Source organism: Pseudochaenichthys georgianus, chromosome 17, assembly GCF_902827115.2.
Source record: "Pseudochaenichthys georgianus chromosome 17, fPseGeo1.2, whole genome shotgun sequence".
Classification (NCBI taxonomy): Eukaryota; Metazoa; Chordata; class Actinopteri; order Perciformes; family Channichthyidae; genus Pseudochaenichthys; species Pseudochaenichthys georgianus.
The window spans coordinates 34,471,700-34,493,081 of record NC_047519.1 but is presented as its reverse complement, the minus strand read 5'-3'; the positions used below and the strand labels follow the sequence as shown (position 1 = coordinate 34,493,081).

The 21,382-nt window shown below is 42.3% G+C and overlaps 1 protein-coding gene across 1 annotated transcript in view; it reads left to right on the top strand.

Moving 5' to 3' along the window:
* Positions 1 to 21,382, top strand: part of st6galnac5a (ST6 (alpha-N-acetyl-neuraminyl-2,3-beta-galactosyl-1,3)-N-acetylgalactosaminide alpha-2,6-sialyltransferase 5a) — a 74,380-nt gene that overhangs the window by 30,294 nt on the left and 22,704 nt on the right. Inside the window, exon 3 of the mRNA XM_034104665.2 lies at positions 18,223 to 18,635. Coding sequence (XP_033960556.1) covers positions 18,223 to 18,635 — 413 coding nt within the window. The remainder of the gene's footprint in view (positions 1 to 18,222; positions 18,636 to 21,382) is intronic.

The window sequence follows — 21,382 nt, the reverse complement described above, 5'->3', positions numbered from 1 at the left end:
TTGAAACAGCCGCAAATCTTTCGTTGGTTTTGTGGTCTGTGTCCATGTCCAACCATTCATCAATACTGAGGCCCCCCAACAAATCCAAATTAACTTTAAAATCTGACATTTTGTAGCTACCGATTTCCAACGAGAGACAATGTATAACAGTGTAACGGCTGTGTGTCGCTATGGAAACCACACACGATGTAGGCTCATGGAAGTCGTTTCGGTAGGCTAGTGGCGTGTGTAGGCCACTGAATACCTTGTGATTAGGCACGTTCTATTTGCTATTTGATCATTGTTTGATCGTGGAATCAAACACGCCTATTGACCAATCAGAGAGCTTGCTCAAACCTATGTGTTATAGCAGTGCTTCTCAAAGTGTGGTCCGCGGACCACTGGTGGTCCGTGAGCGCCCCCTAGTGGTCCGTGAGTATATTGGTAACATTTCACATTTGAAATAAATAAATACATTTAAGTTTTCCGCACTCTCGCGGAAATATCTCCGCAATGGAACGAGCTTAAGTTTCACTTTCTATTGCATGATATAGCCCAGGGCAACACCTTCGTCACACATGTTGCCACTTGTTTGTACCATTTTCAGGCGATTTATAATCTGTTCTAGAAAAACGATGTGTTTTGGGATATTTGTGGAGTTAGGTGGTCCGCGAGTGTTTTTTTTATTGGTTAAGTGGTCCTTGGTATGAAAAAGTTTGAGAAACACTGTGTTATAGAATAAAGCATCGTTTGAGTACATGCAAACAATCTCATCAAAAAGTCCTTATTGAAGATGTTGAAATAGTCTAGTTCTGATCTTTGCAGCAGAGTTTTAGTTTTTACTTATGAAGGAGCTTAAAACGTTGCCTTTTCTCAATCTGCAGTTATTTGCAGTCAAGATGAAAAGCTGGAACGACGAGAGAGGCTGCTTTAGCGCTTTTTATCCTTCCGGTGTTTCAATGGAAGCCTTGCTCTGCTTTGGTTAATAGGCGTTCCCTAAACACCTGTATTTCCTCCACGAACACTGTTAACGCTTTGAAACTCCACAAACTAAGTTTCTAAAGATCAACACTGCGCTGGGAAAAGGTTTGACACTGTAAACACTTTGTTTTGTTCCAGTGATGAAGAATGAGGTAAAGACAGCTGGCTACAGCTACGGAAAATAAACGCATTCAACAGATGCAGAGGCTCGTTTCAGAAATGCAATGTCTGTTTATGAGCCGAAGATGACTCAATCTCCCCGGCTCATAATCACGGTGTTAATTCCATCCTCCATCATTATCTAGTTAATAATGCAGCAGAAGCCATGATGATGATGATGATGATGATGATGATGATGATGATGATGATGATAATAGCATTAGATGCTCGACTAATAACTGAGAGGAAGAGTAGCGACCGCACGTGCATTAATACGAGCATTTAATGCTTTAAACATGAGAGTAACTTGTGCTTTACTTTGAAGGAGCCCATTTCTGCTCATTGTCAGGTTCATATCAGCATCAGGGTTCGTACGTACAAAATGCAAATTCCAGGCCCTGGTAGAGGGGGTAGGACCAGAAAAGTTGTTTTAAGCTTCTTCTTGTTGAACATGACAGACTATCTGAGAATTATTGTTGTTGTTTTTTTTTGTTAATTTGTTTTTTTGTACTTTGTTATAATTATTCATTTAAGTGAGAAAAAAAGAGAATATATATATATATATATATATATATATATATATTGTTGTATGTTTTTGTTTCTGACATGTTCAATAAACTGACTAAAAAAAAAAAAGTTATGGAAGACAATATTTTTCCCAAAGTTTTGGAAAAGTCATGGAAATGTAACTAAAGTTGCGTCAAATATAATTTACATTTAATCTAATTGCCATCATGACGCGCATGGTGTTATTTTTTAATATATGAAGCGCGAGCTGTGTGCTCGAGTCTTCCTGCCTGTCGGCTGAACTCTGCTGCTCCGGGATGAGGGTGAGCTACATTAGCTACGGTGCGTTCGCTAACTGTGCGGAGTCACTGTGGCACAGACTGAGCCGCTGGTGAACAGCTGTTAGAACGGGCCGTTCAGGTGTTCAGAGCAGAGCGGCAGAGCGTGATGTGAACTGAAAAGTTTTTCTGTCGCAATATCATTTAAGCCTTTTAAGGAATCGTTGAGCTAGCTAGCTAGCATACATTGTCACTATCTGTTAGCTTTAGCCTTCGTTTTCTAATAGTTGTTTTCATAGGCTATACACAGAGGTGGTATAAGTATCTATTTACTAAGAGTAAAAGTAGAAGTACTCAGATCTTGTAATTGAGTAAAAGTAGAAGTACTCAGATCTTGTACTTGAGTAAAAGTAGAAGTACTCAGGTCTTGTACTTGAGTAAAAGTACTCAGATCTTGTACTTGAGTAAAAGTAGAAGTACTCAGGTCTTGTACTTGAGTACAAGTAGAAGTACCAGAGTGTAGGAATACTCTGTTACAGTAAAAGTCCTGCATTCAAAATGTTCCTCAAGTAAAAGTAGAAAAGTATTCTCATCAAAATATAGTGAAAGTAGCGACAGTAAAAGTAGTCGTTGTGCAGATTGGTCCATTTCAGAACAATATATATGATGTGTTTTATAATGATTGATCATCAAAGTGTTCTCAAAGCTGGTGAAGGTGCAGCTAGTTTGAATGACTTTGTATACTGCAGGGTAGCTGGTGGATTTACTCCAGGTGGAACTAAAGTCTGATTCAACACTTGATATTTCACATCATTCATTCACATCTGTAAAGTAACTAAAGGTATTAAATACATGTAGTGGAGTCGAAGTACACCATGTACCTCTGAACTGTAGTGGAGTCGAAGTACACCATGTACCTCTGAACTGTAGTGGAGTCGAAGTACACCATGTACCTCTGAACTGTAGTAGAAGTACACAGTAGCAAAACATTGAAAAACTTAATAAAGTACAAGTATCTCAAAACTGTACCCCCGTATAGTACTTGTTGAGTTTATGAACTTAGTTACACCAGTGGCTTTACAGATAGAAAGACTAAGCCTTGCACAGAGGCATGAAAACACATTTTCAAAATGCTCAACAGTGCTGCCAGAATTATAAACTGACTGCTACACAATTACAATAAATGCTTTTATATATTTCTATTAGATGTGACTCTTTGGCGTTTCTGTTATTACCTGCTGCTTTAGTTGTTCTGACTGCTAACATCATCTGTTATTCCTCGTTTTAAAGCCGATATTCCGTGGGGTCGGATCCTTGTCACCTTTTTCATACCTGATGAGTTTGCATCCCTGACTACAGTTGCTTTAGCGTGTAGAAGCTATAGCCTACTATTTGATTTGTTTTAGATAGGCACAACATGTTTCATATGCAGACCTTATTTTCCTGTTCCATGTTCAAATAAACCATTTTCAGTGGTCATTTTTTTTTGGTCATGGAAAATGAGGTAAAGGTCATTGAGAAGTCATTGGTGAAAAAGTGTATGAACCCTGAGTATGTAGTGTCTCTACTGGAACATGTCTCCATGCTTTAATGTTCAAACAGCTCTTTATTGTTCTCATACTGCCTGTGCTGCAGCACCTCTTTTCACCCTCTGTCTGAAACCAGATCCCAGTCTCCTCTGATTGGTTAGCTGGCCGGCTCTGTTGTGATTGGTCAACCACTTAGAGATGTCCCGCCCCTTAGCCTCTTACATACAATGTGTCGGAGCGCTAGCCGATAGAAAAGTGAGAGTGTTACATGGTGAGGTCATGTCTTGTTATATTGTTGTTCTGGTTCTTCTGCTGAAGGGAAGGACCTGAGCTCTGCGTCTGTGCGAGGCTCACCTTTCCTTCAGCGCGCAGTAACGTGAGAGCGCTGATCAGGACTCGTTAGGAGATGAAACGTCGTGGGAGCCGCTCCCGACAGAAGGCTTACATGCACACATTGTTTGTGTTGTTGTGAATTCCTGCGAGGCAGAATCCACTCAGGATTAGACTAACGAGCCCGGTGTGTGTCTGCGGGAGGATCATCATGGGGCTGAAAGACTGAGGCAAACTACCTCCTCGCAGCCATTTACTGACGTGAGGAACATGTGAGAGTGTGACGCTCATTTGACAAGTTCCTCATCACCAGTTTGGCGATTATCACATCTCAGGAGCGCACCCATTAAGCAAATGAATAGGCATTACCGTGGCAATAAACCTTAGTGTTGGGATTCATTATATCAGTGTTTTCCTGTTAAAGTACTGAGTCTCTGGGATTGCAACATAAAATAAGTTCCACTCGGTCACATTGGGACCTCACGTTTTATCATACAGATGGGAGCGTTATTATAAATTAATAATAATGTTGATTTATATAGTAATTTGCATTCTTAGCGACGGAGGATGTATTCAGGTCCCTTTCACTTAAAGGTGGGGTAATTTATTTCAGAAACACTTGTTGTTATATTCCATGGAATGCTCTTAACATCCCGATAGCAATGAATATATTAAATGCTTTGACAATAAATACATACATTTCATCTATGGAAGCCGTGCGTACTGTAAAAAGCACGACCAATCATCTGAGCCGGCCCGCTAAAGTAACTGGATGGCCTACCTGCCTGTCAGCCTTCCATCTGTGCACAAACTTATCTCGTGCCCTCATTGGTCATGTGCGCGTTCGTGTGTGTTGGAGGAGGGGCTCTGTAAGGAAGTGGCAGATTTTTCCGGTTGTATTTTCAAATTCTAGCGCACTCGGGCTGGTTTCTCCAAAATTACATACCCTACCTTTAAAGTAAAAGTATCAGTACAAAGATTTAACAGGACAGCATTACAGTAATTTATTAGTTTTCCGTCTTTTCTTTTCCTTTAGTATCTTATCTTATTTTTAAACACTATAATGACAAAAAAAAACGACAACCAAGATGGCCACATGAGCAGACAACCCAAAGAAATCAGGGTTATCAAACTAAATAGTTGAACAGATTATTCCTCAAGTCACTGTTCGTGTAAAAGAAAGACTGATAAATAGGAATGAATCCCCAACCACACCACGATCACGTTAAAACATACGACCGCTGCTCTTCAGGAATCTCTTTATATCTTCAACCTCTGCCCTGTCTTTAAATTATATGTTGAGTGCAGTAACCCTCTTTGAACTAAACATCGTTTCTGTGCTTTGGCTTTACTTTCTCATCCTTGCATTGTTCCTTATCTCTAGTAGTTCTTGTCTGACTATTTAGGTTGAACTGCAGATTTCCTCCATTTCAACGCATGGTAAGTGCACCTAAAAACAGGTGGATGGATACACACATCTGAAAAAGGACCTTGATCAGGCACTACTTTTTTCTAAGAAGATTTAGAAACCACTGACTCGATCTATAATGTGGAATTGTTTTCTTAAAGCTTGTAATGTTTTTATAAAGACTTGATCGGTAAAGTTACAGTACTACAGCTGGGAGAAAAATGTAGTGATGTAAATGTAGTCATTTGTAAAGTACCATGGATTGTATACTCAGTAAAGTAACTATGTCAAATAGTACTTAAGTATTGTACTTCAGTAAATGTACTTTTTTTTTTTGCACTGTGGATGTTGAAAGACTCTCCCACGTGTCCTGCTTGCAAATATGAAATCTGTCGCCTCCCAGGAGACTCTTTCTGCTTGACGAGTGTTGTCACTGGCAGCTGGTGTTTAACATATATACACACACACACCCTTCTTCTTGGTAACTGTCTCTCATTATCTTCTGCTCCAGCACACAATGGACAAACTCCAACTAGAATATTGTGTACTTAAAGTGTTGTGGGGAAGCCAATCTTTTCTCCACAGGACTGTAGTGTTGGCAATGTTTTATTGATGTCTTATTTTTGTTTTTCTTGGGCTTGTTGTTATATTGCGAGAACACAACAATAATTGCTCCTTTGGGATTTCCATCAATGGGATTTATTACACTTGCACTCCAAGATTTAACAGCCGGAAGGAAGAGAAAGAAGTTGGTGGAAAATTGCCTGTTTTCCCTTGTTCATAACAAACTTTGACGGTTAACGGTTCCATATTTAAACACACTCCCGCTGTCCCTAACACACATGTATGCACCTTTTTAAGCCAGAAAGATACTGCACCTTCTATCTTTCAGTTTTATTTCCATCTCCTCTAGAAATTAGTCTTTTGCAGTGGACGTGATATGAAATAATGTCTCGCACCTTTTTGCTCAGACCTCTCCGAATCATTCCTCTCGCCAAACTCTTAATAAGATCATCTTCTAGTATCGATTCAGTCCATTGTTTACGAGTGATAACCATGACGACGAGTCCTAGCAACTGATCTGAGAGGATTATGGGAACATATCAGCCCACGCAGAGGGGTTGGGACCAATAACCAGGTCCAAGGCATAATGAAATCCAAAAGGCCGAAAATTCTTGTTTCAGTGTTCTGGTTCCTAAACATGGCATTATAGGAAGATTCAAAATCAACTTGTGAATGGCAGAAATAATGAAAAGATTGTTATTTAATCATTTTATTTAATAACAGCAACCAAATTAACTGAATGCAACTCAGTTTCATAAACCACAGTTTAGAGTCAATTGTGAAAATTAATATAAATTTGAGTAAAGGTTTCATAAATTCGATATTGCCCCCCCCCCCCCCCCCCCCCATACTATATAGTAAAAGATAATTAAAAAGATGTAATAGATAAGGAAATAAATAATAATAATAACAATAATACATGTACCCATATACTCACATATGTACAGTATATACACACATATTATATATAAACTACACCATACCCCCACACATTTACATACACATACATGTATATAAAAAACAGAAAAAAACATACATTCATAGTCCCCCTTTCTCCCTAACTTAGTGTCTTAAGTTCAGCTATGTAGGCTAAATGTTTTTTTTAATGTGAAATAAGCATGTAACCTTGTTTTGAACCCTTAAAAAAAGGAGAACCGATAAGAACCCGATTCTTTAAGCAGAACCGACAAATGTGAACCGTATTTGGTTAAATGCAAGCAGCACCCAAGCCTTCTATACCTCATCATAAACATAATGTTTAACTTTCTCATAATCAAACTAGATGTGGTGTTGATGAAGGCGAGCTCACTTGTGAAACCGTCCTTGGAACCTTTACTGTCTGACTCGCTTGGGAGGAGAGATCGTGCAGATGTTTTAACGAGGGGTTCCACTGATTTGTAATTGAATTGATATCGCGTTATGGACCTGTGCAATATCCACATGTCAGTAAGAGCTTTGTAAAGGCAGCATATGGGAAGACATCTCAATGCATTGCTGTGGAGCCGTAGAGACGCCGCTTCTACAGACTCAACAAGGAATTCTTATTTTGTACAGATCCTCCTAAAAATGAACCAATGCTTAATTCAATACATTTTAAATGATAATGTGAATAATGTTTTAAAAGAAAAAGATTACACCATTTAATAAGTCGTGCAGCTCTTGTTTGAATGAAGTTCCTGAGTCGGCTGTTTCACAGTCACATCATGACCTCATCAGATATCATCATGCGGCGCTGCTGTGAAGCAACGACTGTGCGTTTCTTACTTTTCCGTCATCAAAGGAAGCCCCTGAAAGCTTTTATCGCTCCGTAGGCCTTGCCCTACATGTCTTGGTCTCCAAAGCCACTCCTTTCCTCAGCCCGCCGCCGTCTGTCATCTCCTCCCTCTCGCTTTTTGTCTTTTCCACCCATCTCCCTGTCCCTCTGTCATTTCCCTACTTGCTTTCCCCTCCTCCGTCTTCTCCTCCTGCTGCAATTTCAGAGTGAGAATACAGGAGGCAAGGGAGGGAGATTCGTTTGTATTCATGCCCAGGCAATCATTCCTACAGGGAAGGGGTGGGTGGTCCTCACAGAAGCCCCTCGTTCTGCGTGGAGGCTATAGAGACAAGCAGTGGCTGCAATGTACCGATTGCACCAGGCTGATACAGAGGCCATTAAGGGAAAGAGAGAGTGTTGTAACCAGGCGCAACCCGATTGTCTCCACACTCCCACTGACTCGACACTCTCCAGCAGCTCAGACTAATAGAAACTCACAGCAAGCTCCGGGTTTACCTTACCTGACGAGGTGAAGAAGAGGAAGAGGAGGAGGAGGAGGAATCACGTTTTATCCAGAGAGAGCAGACCTGAGATGCAACATTCTTCTCTTCACCTTTCCTGCGAAGGTGGTGAGGAGAGTTAAGGTTTAATGACACATCGTTGCCTTCAGGGCAGAGTCGGGCTGCACGTGACCTGCAGAGGCTTCAGATACATTTTACATTAGGGAGCAGACTGTGAGAAGGAAGCGAAGACGTGGCCTCAGTGTGGGCGGACACAGCAATAGTAAGACCTAACTTTCGTAAGACCTGTATAACTAGTGGAAGCACTGTGGTCACTTGTTGACACAGTGCACAGAGATGATGCTACAACTTTGTGGTCAGTGTTGACGACATAATATTTGGTGTTCTTTGATTTGTATTATATTCTACTGCCTACCTGTTATACCCGGCAACTGCAGTTCCCAATTGTCTGACCTCTTAGTATGAAGGAATGTCTTCTTGCGAGCTCTTGATTTAAGTAAGATTTCTACAAAGTTGTGCACAATACAATTGACATTTCCACAAGATACGTTTAATACTCAGTACTGTGGGCAATCCCCACAGGAGCTATTTGGGGTGAAGTGTCTGAAGGGACACAACAACATGCTGACTGCAGTGGGACTCGAACTTGCTACCTCCTGATTTGAAGTCCAGCACACTATCCACTGAGCCACAGACGGCCGGTTACCTCGAGAACATAGTGAGATCAATGTACCACTTGCCTCTTGGCTCGTGCTCCAACACATTGTACGTGGCTAGAGGTGCTGAACGAAAGATCTTTTTGAGCATTAAAGCATGGAGACATGTCGCAAACCTGAACATGAGCACAGCATGTCCTCTTTAAAGTTTTGCATTAGAACTGTTTTTATGTTTCTTACCTCAGGAATCTGCTCACGAAGCCAGTGAAGGAAAGTGTGGTCATGTAAACATTGTCTTCACCAAACCAACGTGGACAGTTGGTTTGGTGACATTGGTTTTCTCCCGATGAAGTAGTCCCGCACTCGGGTTTTATGGTTCTGTTGTGACTAATAGATAAATGTTGAGCACAGCGACCGACTGTAAACATTGCATCAGAGCCATTCTGCAGCTCGTTGTCTCGTTGAGTGATATTGTGCAAAGCAGTGTTGTTGTTACACACAATAACTTCCAAACACAATTCATCCGGGTTGCGGCTGCCAACCTCTGATTTGCAAGTCTGCCACAGATCATACTGACACGGAGACCTCTCAAAATGCATTTGTCATTGTAAGGGCCTCGGTGAAAATGAATAAGAGATGGAGCGAATACCGGCAGGTGTGATGAGACGGAACCAGGACACTTCCTGTCGCTGGAGGAAGGACTCGCACTATCTTTATCTTTGCTCCTGAACGTAACACATATGTAATTGTTGTGTGCATGACGACAACATGTTGACCTCAACACGTGATCTGAAGTTTCCAGACTCTCAAAGCTATTATTCTATTTCCTTTGAATACAGTCCAACACGTTGTCTCTTCTTTCTTCTTCCTGTAGGAAAACTACTAATGCTACGAACGTTTCCAAAAATAGTCATCTTTACTCAATAAAAGAGCACACGAGAGGAAATGTTGTATCATTAGTTTGTCCAGGATGGATTTTAAATGGTTACCGTACTTTTGGGACTATAAAGCGCACCTGCATAGAAGCCGCAGCAGCTAAATTGTCCGTCTGTCTTGCTCTCGTTCTGTCTCTCGGTTCCACTTTTACTTTGGCGCGCGACCTGTCTCACTCTTTTCCGGCCTCCAGCTTTTCCTGCTGGAGCCCGCCGCTTAAAGGTGGCGGGCGCGGACCGGTCCTAGAGCCCATAGAGTTAAAGGTGGTTAATTTAGTGTGTGTGTGTGTGTGTGTGTGTGTGTGTGACAGAGGGACAGGGACGGTTTGATGTTCTGTAAACTGTTTCCCTTTCCGTTGGCCGAACACTTTGACTTTGATCACAAACAGGTACACACACACACACACACACACACACACACACACACACACACACACACACACACACACACACACACACACACCCCACTCAGTGAAGAGCCCTCTTTACGCTCTTGCTTGCTTTGAAGATCAGAGCTCGGCCGCCAATCTCTCCTCTTCTTCAAATGCTGTGGACGGACTCAGCTCTCGTTTCAACTATCTTCCCCTTTAGATGATCAAACCTCTCTCTACCTCCATCTATGAACTTCTATTGCTCTCTTTCTAGGCCAGATGCTGCAAAGAAAAACAGTGAAGTAGATAATTGCCCTCCATCAAAGATGTCTTCTTTTGGAAGGTGCTCACAAAAAGCTCTGCCCTAATTAAGACCAGAGGGTCGAGCTGTCAGCCTGGAGTTCCTCCGCCCATCACTGGATCTCTAATTGCCCCTGTTTCGATGTCTCCCTTTCTCTCCCCTCCTCTCCCTCCTCTTTCTCCTCCCCTCTTCGTGTTCATTAGTTCTCACTAGCGCTCGCCCTTCTCTCAGCCCTCTCTAATGAGCGGTCAGCGTGCTGCCGGACACACAGCCTTCCCCGTGCCTTGCAGCCCCTCTAAATAAAGCTGCTTTTGCTCACTTGTTCCTCCGCTCTGTTGTTGCCTCCAGCTGTTCAGTTTTTGCCTCCAGCTGTTCAGTTTTGACTCTAATTGGTAACTGCACTCGTCCCGCCTTCTCACATCCGCTCCTCCTGCGCAGCTTCCAACTCTAAATGCCGCTTTGTTTCTCTGTTTTGTTATCTCTACATTCATTCTCTACACCGTCTATTTATTTTCTTTATCCTCCCGTTTCCCCCCTCTTCCTTTTTACCATCTCATATTGCACTGGCTCTCACAGCAGGAACCAATTAGAAGTTAGCTTATTACTCAGGGCATTTTTGTCCCATTTTATGTGATTTCCAGAGCTTTTTTATGGCCCTTTTCAAAGGCAACGTTACTGAATGATGAAACAACCCATTAGCATTGCAAATATCAGCTGGATCCAGCCCTGAGAGATTTGCTGTAACTTCACCGCCCTGTTAGGAACAGCTGGATGTTCAGAGTGTTGTGATGTTCCCCAACCAGCCTGTCCTCCTTCGCTTTGTTGGTGTTTGAAGATTTCTTTCATCATATTGGTTCTTTTATGCAGCTGTTTGCTGCTCTGCAGTGTTAGCCGTAGCTGCAGGGAGGGAATAGTTGGTCAGTCTATTGGGAATATTTCAACATCAAGTTTTTATTTGTCAAGTTTAAATAGCAGAACATCTACCAGATGGAATATAAAGCAGACAAGAAGCACAACTTCTCCATATTTAATTGGCCTCTAAAGCCTTTTCTGCCATTTGTTGCTTTAAAAAACGATCAAGTGATTATCAAAAAGGTTGATCTGTTAATTAATATATAAGTATTTTGTGCCCCCAGTGACATGTTTCCATGCTCTTCAAAAAGCACTGTGTGTGTGTGGGAGAGAAACTCCCTCTGCAGACCACTTACATGCCCGACAACAGATCACTACAGCAAAGGGGAAAGCGTAATAGGGACCCTTCATCCAGGAAGCTCTATGAGTGGTGCTAACATGTTGTACTGCTGTTTCCTTCCTCTCCATGTATTCTCTTTGTTTTCGTCACACATACGACACTGGAGAATGTAACCCATGGGCCATGAAGGACATCCACCGCCCCGCAACACATGAGCAGCGTGACCTACAACAACAGATTCCTATATGTATATTCGGCTCAGAATTTCCCCCTTTTCGCTTTCTTTTTCTCAACTTACAAGAGCATGTTTGCCTCCAGCCAGCATTACTTTCTGACTGTGGGTTTGAAGGCATTCCTCTGAGGGAGCAGCAGAAACAGAGGCGTCTTTGAGGAGCCTAAAGGTCAGGCCGGGGGCCCTGAGGAGGCTGAGAATGTTCTGTTTTGTTGTTGTGTATCTCTGAACACGAGACAGCCAGACGGCGTCCTGCTGGGCTGCATGATTGCCGCCTCTCAGCGCCAGCATTTACCGTCCATATCCTCCATTTCACATCCTTTAAGCCCTCGCTCGATCCCCCTCCCCACTGCATCCACCAACACAAAATCAATAGCAACACTCCAATGCCATTTCTCCGCTCAGAGGGGGTATGGCTCACGTCAAGCGTAATGGTTCACTGCAGTGTAAGTGTGTCTTTTCCTCTGGGGACGCAGCTGAGTTGGGGGAGAGAGGGGGGGGGGATTCGGGTGAGGAATTAAAGCTGATTTCATGCCCCTTCAAGACCCAAGTGACTTTTAACCACCAATTATTGTCTGTGTTACCCATGGGCAGCGAAGGGCCCTGAGCACCTTTTGACTTTAATACTACATTTTCATAAAGACTCTGTTACAAGTAAACGTCTTGTATTTAAAAATCTTACTTTGATAAAAGTACAAAAGTATTGGCATCAAATAATACACAAGTAGCATAAAGTAAAATACTCGTAATGGCCAATTTCAATTGACTTCATTATGACTATTGATGCATCACTGGGAAAGGGAGAGCGCCATTCAAATCTGCAGAATGAGTTCTTTTAATTGTTGGTACTCAAAGTATATTTAGATGCCAATACTTTTACTTGAGTAACATTTGAGTATTCCTACACTCTGGTGCTTTTACTTTTACTTAAGTACAAGATCTGCATAGTTCTCCCACCTCTTGTATTATCTAATAGTAAGTCACTTTTTGTTGATTAATGGTGCAGCGCGTTCCAGAACAAACCTATTAACACTGGAAACACACATGTGAGGTCAGAGCTTAATAAGCAGCAGAACATTGTCTCTGGTCCCCCAGGTGGTCCAGGACCAGAGCTTTCTCTCTCTTTCCCGTCCTCTCATCCTCCACCCTTCTCAAGGTTAATCCCCTCCGCTGTGACAGCCATGCTCTCCTCGGGTGAGAGAGCCGGGCTGGTCAGAGACGTTTCCCTGTGAGCGAGGCGTCGCCGGGCAGAAAGAGGAAACAGGAGGGCGGAGCGGAGATATGTACGATACGATAATACTTTAATGGTCAGATCAAGTCTGAAATTTGACAGCAGCTCCATGTGTAACATCAACATAGACAGATGTCAAGACACAATACATGAAAAACAAACATTTAACATAACGGCACAATCAGTGAGAGAAAACATGCTCAAGGAGCCTTCAGCGTGCATTTGACCTGGGACTCAGCTCTGTGCTTACTGTGAGGATTGACTGGAGCACGAAGGAGTGCTTCAGTCTGACTTCATTGAATCGCGGGACCCTGTATCTCGTGTGACTGTCTGTCGGTGTCTTTGTACCTTCACTCGGACGCGGTGGATGGATGTGCTGTTTATTGAAACCAGGGCAGGCTCCCGGTGTTTGCACCAAGTGGGACAAGGTTACACTATTAGGCAAGAAGACTCATTATGAAACTTCACATGCAGCTTCACAACGATCAAATATTGTTTAAATTATTAACTGATACACTGGACATATTTTTCTTTTCAGCTCAATTGTCATTTCCTTCATTCCTCACTTTTTTGTTTATTTCTATTCTTGTCAACATTTTTTTTATCATTGTTGACATTTAAATAGTTTTTTTACAAGCTTTTCAAAGATAGTAAAATATTTGTTCTTTAATTTGTCCACTTAATTCCTCTTATTGTATTCATGTATCCGCGACACACCAAATCAAGTTCCTTGGATGCGTTAGACTACTTAAACCGGATTCTGGTTCTGATATTTGATCTTCATGCTCCTCGACAATGCATCAGATTAAAGATAGATATTGATCGTCCCTGAAGGAGAGCCTCAGCCTCACACGAGGGCACGGTTGACTTATACATTTGTGCCGTACATGCATCGATGCTGAATTATTTATGCTTCTTGAAAGGTCTAGTTGTACTGTCATGGCAACCACTTACGAGATGATGCTAAACTACTTTGACTTGCTTTTATCACTGATAAATCTTTGTTTGTTTTTGTGCAAAGCTGACAAAATGTTTTCTTCTTTCTTATGTCTATTTGTATGCCTCCAGTCAGACGGAAATAGCCTAATGTTAATCCGAATGAATTTTGATTGGATATTCATTTGTGTGACGTTGCTGCCTGCAGCTTCGATCAACGGCACACTGATATCCTTCACTTTAAAAGAAAACCCAAACACCTGCACTTTTAATCTCATAAAAAGGATCAAAGGTAGTTTGTTGTGAATGAAAGAACAAAGCCAGCGATTTCACACACACACATTAATGATACATGTGAATTATGAACCATTTATCACATGAATAATTGAGCACAGATTTCATTGCTGTTTTGTCGAGGATGAAATCAATCTGAATGACATGTCCAGTCTCTAGGAACGATGGGCAGCATGTCTTTATTAGAATCCCCATAAGCACCAGCTATTAGCATTAGCATGAACAACCATTAGCATTGGCAATTCTACCTGCCGCCCAAACACATATTTATTACACACAATAAACACACGACACAGAATTAAACAGCTCATCGTCATTAACAATTAAGTACGGAAGTAAACAACTAAATGATCATCCTTTCAGTTTTCATCAAGCCAAAAACAACAAGATTAACTGTACGCACACAGAACACACAGACACCGTTCATTATCATTAAGAATGAAGATGCTATTTAATGGTAAAAACCTTCCTTTTTAATAAAGCATGTAGTTAGGGCTGGTTTCAACCTACTAACATCGGTACCATGCTGCGAATGGATCTGGCCCTTCCTACATCCAGGACATGGTTAAACCGTACACCCCAGCGCGTGCACTCCGCTCTGCATCAGCCAAACGGCTCGCTGCACCCTCGCTGCGAGGGGGACCCAAGTTCCCATCAGCAGAAACACGTGGGTTTGCTATCCTGGCTCCAAAATGGTGGAATGAGCTCCCCATTGACATCAGGACAGCAGATAGCTTACACACCTTCCGGACTGAAAACTCGTCTCTCTCGACTCCACCTCGAGCGATAGAATTACTAACAAAGCACTTATAAACTAATAAAGGACTGGCTTATCTAAAGCCAGTTGAGTAGCACTTGAAATGTCTTGGCTCTATGAAACCTGTTACTTATATGATTCTGTTTTCTTCAAGTTTGTGTCTTCCTGGTCGAATGCACTTATTGTAAGTCGCTTTAGATAAAAGCGTCAGCTAAATGTAATCCTCCTGGGCCTTAAATATTGTGTTTTATTTGACTGTTTGTGTTTTTTGTATTTTATATTCCATCTTGTAACTTTATCATATCATTTTACATTTTCATTCATGTTTGTTGCTCTGTAAAGCCCTCTGAGATGGGTTTTGTGAGAATGGGCTCTATAAATAATATTTGATTGGATTTGTATTCGAACAGACATTTGATCCGATCTTTAGTATTCTCTTGTGCACCGGCAACGAGATACACTACATCGACTCAATCGCCTCACACCAATCCTCCATATTGGATGGGTCACGTAATTCCGGCTAAAATAGTGAGGCTAGTCCAGACATCCAGCCTATTTCTCAGTAATAGCCTGGCGGAGCTCCCTGAAGAGGCCAATTCTGGCCAGCGAAGCCCCACTTAAATTCTCCGTGAGACAGAGGAAGAGAGAATAGCGTCTGCGGAGCCACTTAAAAGCCCCCGGGTGAAAATGGGATTTCTGACCTGCTCCACTGGTGCCGCAGCTCTGTGGCCAGATTGGCTGCCAGGTGGGAGAAGGAGGAAGATGGGAGGAATGGATGGGAGGAATGGATGGATGCTGCTGCTGGCGATGGTGTAGACCGCTAGGACCTCATTAGCTCGACGTTTCATCAAACACTACGGCACCAGGGTGGCTCTCACTGCCTCCATATATCTGTTTCTATTAAGCCAGACTTTCTTTCTCTTTGTTTTTATCGCTTTACTTCACGCTCTTTCACACCTTCCTCTCTGTGCCGCCGCTCCTCCAGGCCTCATTAGCCAGATGAGGCCGTTCGTCTGGTGATCTGACACTAAGTCAAAGTCAGCAGATGAGGGTGATAACGACGCACTTCCCACTCACACTCGCATCCAGCTATGATCATTTGTTCTTGTTAATGCCATGGAAATGTAAATTTGTTATGGCTATTAGAATGTAAATAACCATCATACTTCTGCTGGGGAGATAGTGCAGGGCGCATTAAAGGGCTCTGCAGGGCCTGGTTTGCATATCATTGCTGCTCAGTGCAAGGGGGGATATTGTTTTTTTCGCTTTATCGCTTTACTTCACGCTCTTTCACACCTTCCTCTCTGCACCCACATGCATAAAAAGTACATGAGGAATTACAACACACACACACATACCATGTATACATCACTTCAGGGGACATTACATTGACTTACATGCATTTCCTAGAGACTTATCCTAACTTTAACCATAACCAACACATGCCTTATCCTAACCAAGTCTTCACCCTAAAATTAATGATCCCCTTATGGGGACCTCCATTTTGTCCCCATAAGGGAGGCGAGTCCCCACACGTGACTATGTAAACAGATTTAGGTCCCCACAAGTATAGTAATGCTAGTCCACACACACACACACACACACACACACACACACACACACACACACACACACAACATGTAGAGCAGCTTTACATACATAGATTTATGGTCATGATTAATGTTCATGCACAGAGAGAAAAAGGCACATTCTTAATAATACATGTGTGTGTGCAGAAGCACGACTTCCAGTGTACTGTGGCTGGGTCTTTAACAACAACATGATGACATATAACTGTACTGTATTGTTGTAATACTTTATAGTCATATAATCCAACAAAACGCTCAAGATGTCCTTATAAAAAACAAATACAATGACTCTTCTGATGATGGGCTGATACTTTGTTCTTATTATTGGTCGAACTTTACTCTTGTTGTCAGGAAATAGTGAAACATGTCATAATATCCACAATTCAATACTTCTATCTTGTTATAGTTCAGATGTTATCTTTTGTGGATGGAGTCCAGAACAAATGGGACAGGACATTAAACATTATGCTACATTTAAAATGCTTGCTTTCTTAGCTAACAAGCCGCTGAAACCAGAAGATATTCAGTTCATAACTTCACATAATTATCATGTGATGTTATCATCCGTAACATCTTCCACAGTATTCCTCTAGAGCTGCTGAGTTTCATATAATATGTACTTTAGGTTGATATTTGATAAGAATGCAACATGCGCTTTGTGCACCCGGCCTGTTGTTTTGAGGTAAACACACATTCCTCTGTGGTGTGTGAGTGGGAGAAAGATGTAAGGTGAATCCTTTGTAAGACCCCGGGGTTTCTACCTATCGCAAAAGCAATATGACAAGCTACACGTCCCCAGGAGGCTCTGCCACTACCCATTTGTCAACAAAGCATTTTCTTCCTCAAACACACAGCGAGGCTTTTTACCACACCCCCTCGGTGTGCTTTCCTGTCTGCTTTGCATATTCCTGTATAAACCGGGGCTAAACACACATTTCAGAGCAATTGTGACTTCTGGAAGAAAAACTGAAAATATGGAGAACAAACTGAAAGTTCAGCTGCGAGTGCTTTCACCGGGAATAAAGAGGCCACACATTTCAATTCACAGAACATCATATTAGCAAAAGAAAGTTCTATTACTGTACTTTTCATGTATATTTTCAACTTTTTATTCTAATGCTATTTTATTTCTATTGAGATGTTTACATTTTGGAATGTTAGAAAAATATCACTCGTCACCGGCTTGAGCTTCAATAATCAGGATACATGTAGTTATTATCCTCTCAAGAAGTAGTAGTCATCACACACAGAGACATTTGGGACAACTAGTTCCTGAACAGTGTCCTCCACATGCTGATAAACAAGAGAGGGAGTTACACAGTCACAAGATGGAGGAATACCGGTTCAAAGCAGTTTAGTTCAGATTAGCTCCACGTCAGAAATGAGCATGCTTGTCATATGTCTCTCTCCATAGAGGCTGAATCATCATGTTCATCACATAGCTATCGTATGCCTAAAACAGTCCTGATGCTCTTCTAGGTAATCAGACATCCTGTCATGTCCACAGCTACGTAGGGCCTTTGTTATCATGTGTACTCTGATATTGGAAGAGTACATTCAGTATTTTCCAAACATACTTCTTTTAATTGTTATCGTACAATGCCATGTCTTTTTACAGTATGCTGCTGCAACGCAAACATGTCCCAAATTGGGATCAATAAAGTACCCTTTATCTTATTCTTATCGTATCTTATCTATTTTCTGTTTTTCTTCCCTCCCCAGCCTCCCAGGATGCACTGCAAGACCTGCGCCCTGGTGACGAGTTCGGGTCACCTGATTGGAGGAGGTCGGGGGGAAGAGATCGACCAATCGGAGTGTGTCATCCGGATGAACGACGCTCCCACCGCCCGGGGTTTCGCCCGAGACGTGGGCCGGCGCACGTCCCTGCGCGTGGTCGCTCACTCCAGCATGCAGCGCGTCCTGAGGAGCCGCCACGAGCTGCTGAACGCCAGCCAGGACACCGTGTTCATCTTCTGGGGCCCCAGCAGCTACATGCGGCGCGACGGGAAGGGCCTGGTGTACAACAACCTGAGGCTGATGAACCAGGTGCTGCCCAAACTCAAAGTCTACATCATCTCCTGGCAGAAGATGCTGCAGTTCGACGAGCTCTTCAAGAAGGAGACCGGCAAGGACAGGTGAGGGAGAGTTCAGAATCAGAATACCTTTATTAGCAGCCAGGTATATCTATATATATTGCACATATTGCACATCACCCTTTAAGGCTAAAACTGCGACATTAACATGATGAGCTCAAGTGATATGTCAAATACAGGAATGCATTCAGTTTTTGTGGACAGCGTGTTTGAATAATGATTCGATTACACTATTCGTCGATTGACAGAAAATCAGTCCTCATTTTCCAAGTAAGAGGATAAGCAACATGTAAAGAAAATATTTCAAACATCTGTTCGTACAGGATTCTCAAGTGTGATTTTGCTGCCTTTTATTTGACTAATGTGATTTGGGAGTCCTTGGAATAAATGTTTCACTTAGAGCTTTGGGAAAAGGTGTTTTTTTACTTTACTGAATAATCAATCAATTGAAAATAAATAAAAGAACTGCTGAATCAGAAATCCTTTATTAGTCGCACAGCGAGGACATTTGCCATGTTTCAGCTAAAGTTGAATAGCAGGTAAGAAAAGAAAAGAAATGAAATGTGAAATAATAAAAAAGTAAAGCACACAGTAATAAAATATATAACCATGGCGAAAAATAATACGCAGTCATTTCAGTAAACTTAGTGACAAGATGGCATTGGAGTATTGTGACCTTGAAAGTATTTTCGCACATGAACTGATAATTAATTGAATCTTTGGAGACTTGAATAACAGTGACAGTTATATGGTGGTAATGCTTTTGGGTATAAGAGCATCTTGTTGTGTAGCATTTTCAAGCCTATTATATTTATAATCAGTGCTCGAAGCACAGTTAGATTTCTGTCCATCTGGTTACCAGTAAATATTTCTCAGTGCCACAATTCTTTAATAAATGACCTTACTTTTATGATGCATTTATGGAAATGATTTGGCCAAATAGCTCCTGCTCAGATAACCTGCTAGAGGAGGCAGACATGTGCCGCAGCGTGAGGTTCACAGGCCGGTTGATATTAGTCCAGTTGGAAGGCTGCGTGATACGAGTTTCTCCTCAGGGCTCCAGAAGTCTATTTCTTGAAGTGGTCAGTCTTCATGGTTTGAATGTAATGGTTTCACTTTTCGCCCAAGGTGAAGAAACACTCAAAGTGCAACATGCAAGCCTGCTAACATAACGCTTTAGAGGCAGCTTCGCATATAGAACGCAAGGATAGGTTTCTATTTAAAACCAGTGTCAAGTGATATTATGTGACAAACGAATCATCGCCTGACATCAGGGAGACACATACTGTCCTGCCATTAGATCACAAGAGGGCCTATTCTGCTTTGTGGGGTTGTCCCATGTCCTGTAGTGCAGGGGTTCCCAATCCCCGGTCCGCGGAGGTGTTACTGCCGGGCCGCGAAATAGCTGTGAGTTTATCGTAATATTTGAGAATTATAAATATATAAAAATATTTTATCATAATATTTTTAAAGTGTTTAATGTTCGCACCTATACCAGTCATATTATTTCATCCAGTAGCCTAGTTAGTCTTCCACCAGAAAACCGTTGGAAATGGCTTTTATGATGTTCCGAGGGATTCGGCGGCTCAGCCTCTCGAGCGCACGAGAAAGTTACCGGTGCGCCAAGTAGGAAGAGGAGCGCACAGGAGACAACCGTTTAATTGCAGACTGTGGTGTTTATGTGGGGAAAGGGCAGTGCACACATTATTTGAGATGTATTTCAAACTCGGACTTCATTTTAAGGACATGTCGGCCAGGGGTGTAGAGCTATATGTTTAAGCACCGGATTGGCAAAACAGGAGAGTAAACCAGTCTGCCTTGATCTAAGAATTCATGTCTGGGACTCTCACGGTATCTGCTGCCCGCAGCTGTTTGACAGAAGGAAAGCCTCCTCACTTCATGAAATGGCTGCAGGCAGCATCAGGAGGCAGCGGGACGTGTAACTCCGCCTCTGAGAAGTGCAGCACCAGCGTGCCGAGAGCTGTGTGTGTGTGTGTGTGTGTGTGTGTGTGTGTGTGTGTGTGTGTGTGTGTGTGTGTGTGTGTGGTGTGTGTGTGTGTGTGTGTGTGTGTGTGTGTGTGTGTGTGTGTGTGTGTGTGTGTGTGTGTGTGTGTGTGTGTGTGTGTGTGTGTGTGTGTGTGTGTGTGTGTGTGTGTGTGTGTGTGTGTGTGTGTGTGTTGTGTGTGTGTGTGTGTGTGTGTTGTGTGTGTGTGTGTGCGCGCGCGCATGTGTGTGTTCGGTGTGTTTGCGTCTGTCCGACACCGGCATTTGTTTTCAAATGACCATGAACAGTAATTTACACACATCTGGCTAACTCCATAGGTGGCCTATATGCGGGTGTTCCCATAAAAAGTTAGTTTAATCTTAATCTCGATGTAGTTCTAAATGCTGTCGGAGTGCACCGGAACGAACGACACTATCATAATATCTTCTGAAAACAAATGCCAGTGTCACACAGACACACACACACACACACACACACACCCTGGCGACCGGACATGTCCTTCATAATGCGCCTTCTCTTCGTTTTCCCATCACTGGATTATCCGTAAATCATACAAACAAAACCAAAACGTCGATTTTTTGGTTTTCCGTTTTTCTGAAAAAACTAAAAACGACACCGGTTCTTTTTTAAACGTTGTTAATATGTTTTGGATGCATATTGTTCTAGTATTTGTTCAGGCTGTTACATACAATTAGCCTCTGTTGCTGCTGGTGGTGAGTAAATATTAAAATCAGTTCAAATTGACAACCGGTCCGCGATTTATTTTGTATTGGATCTGCCGGTC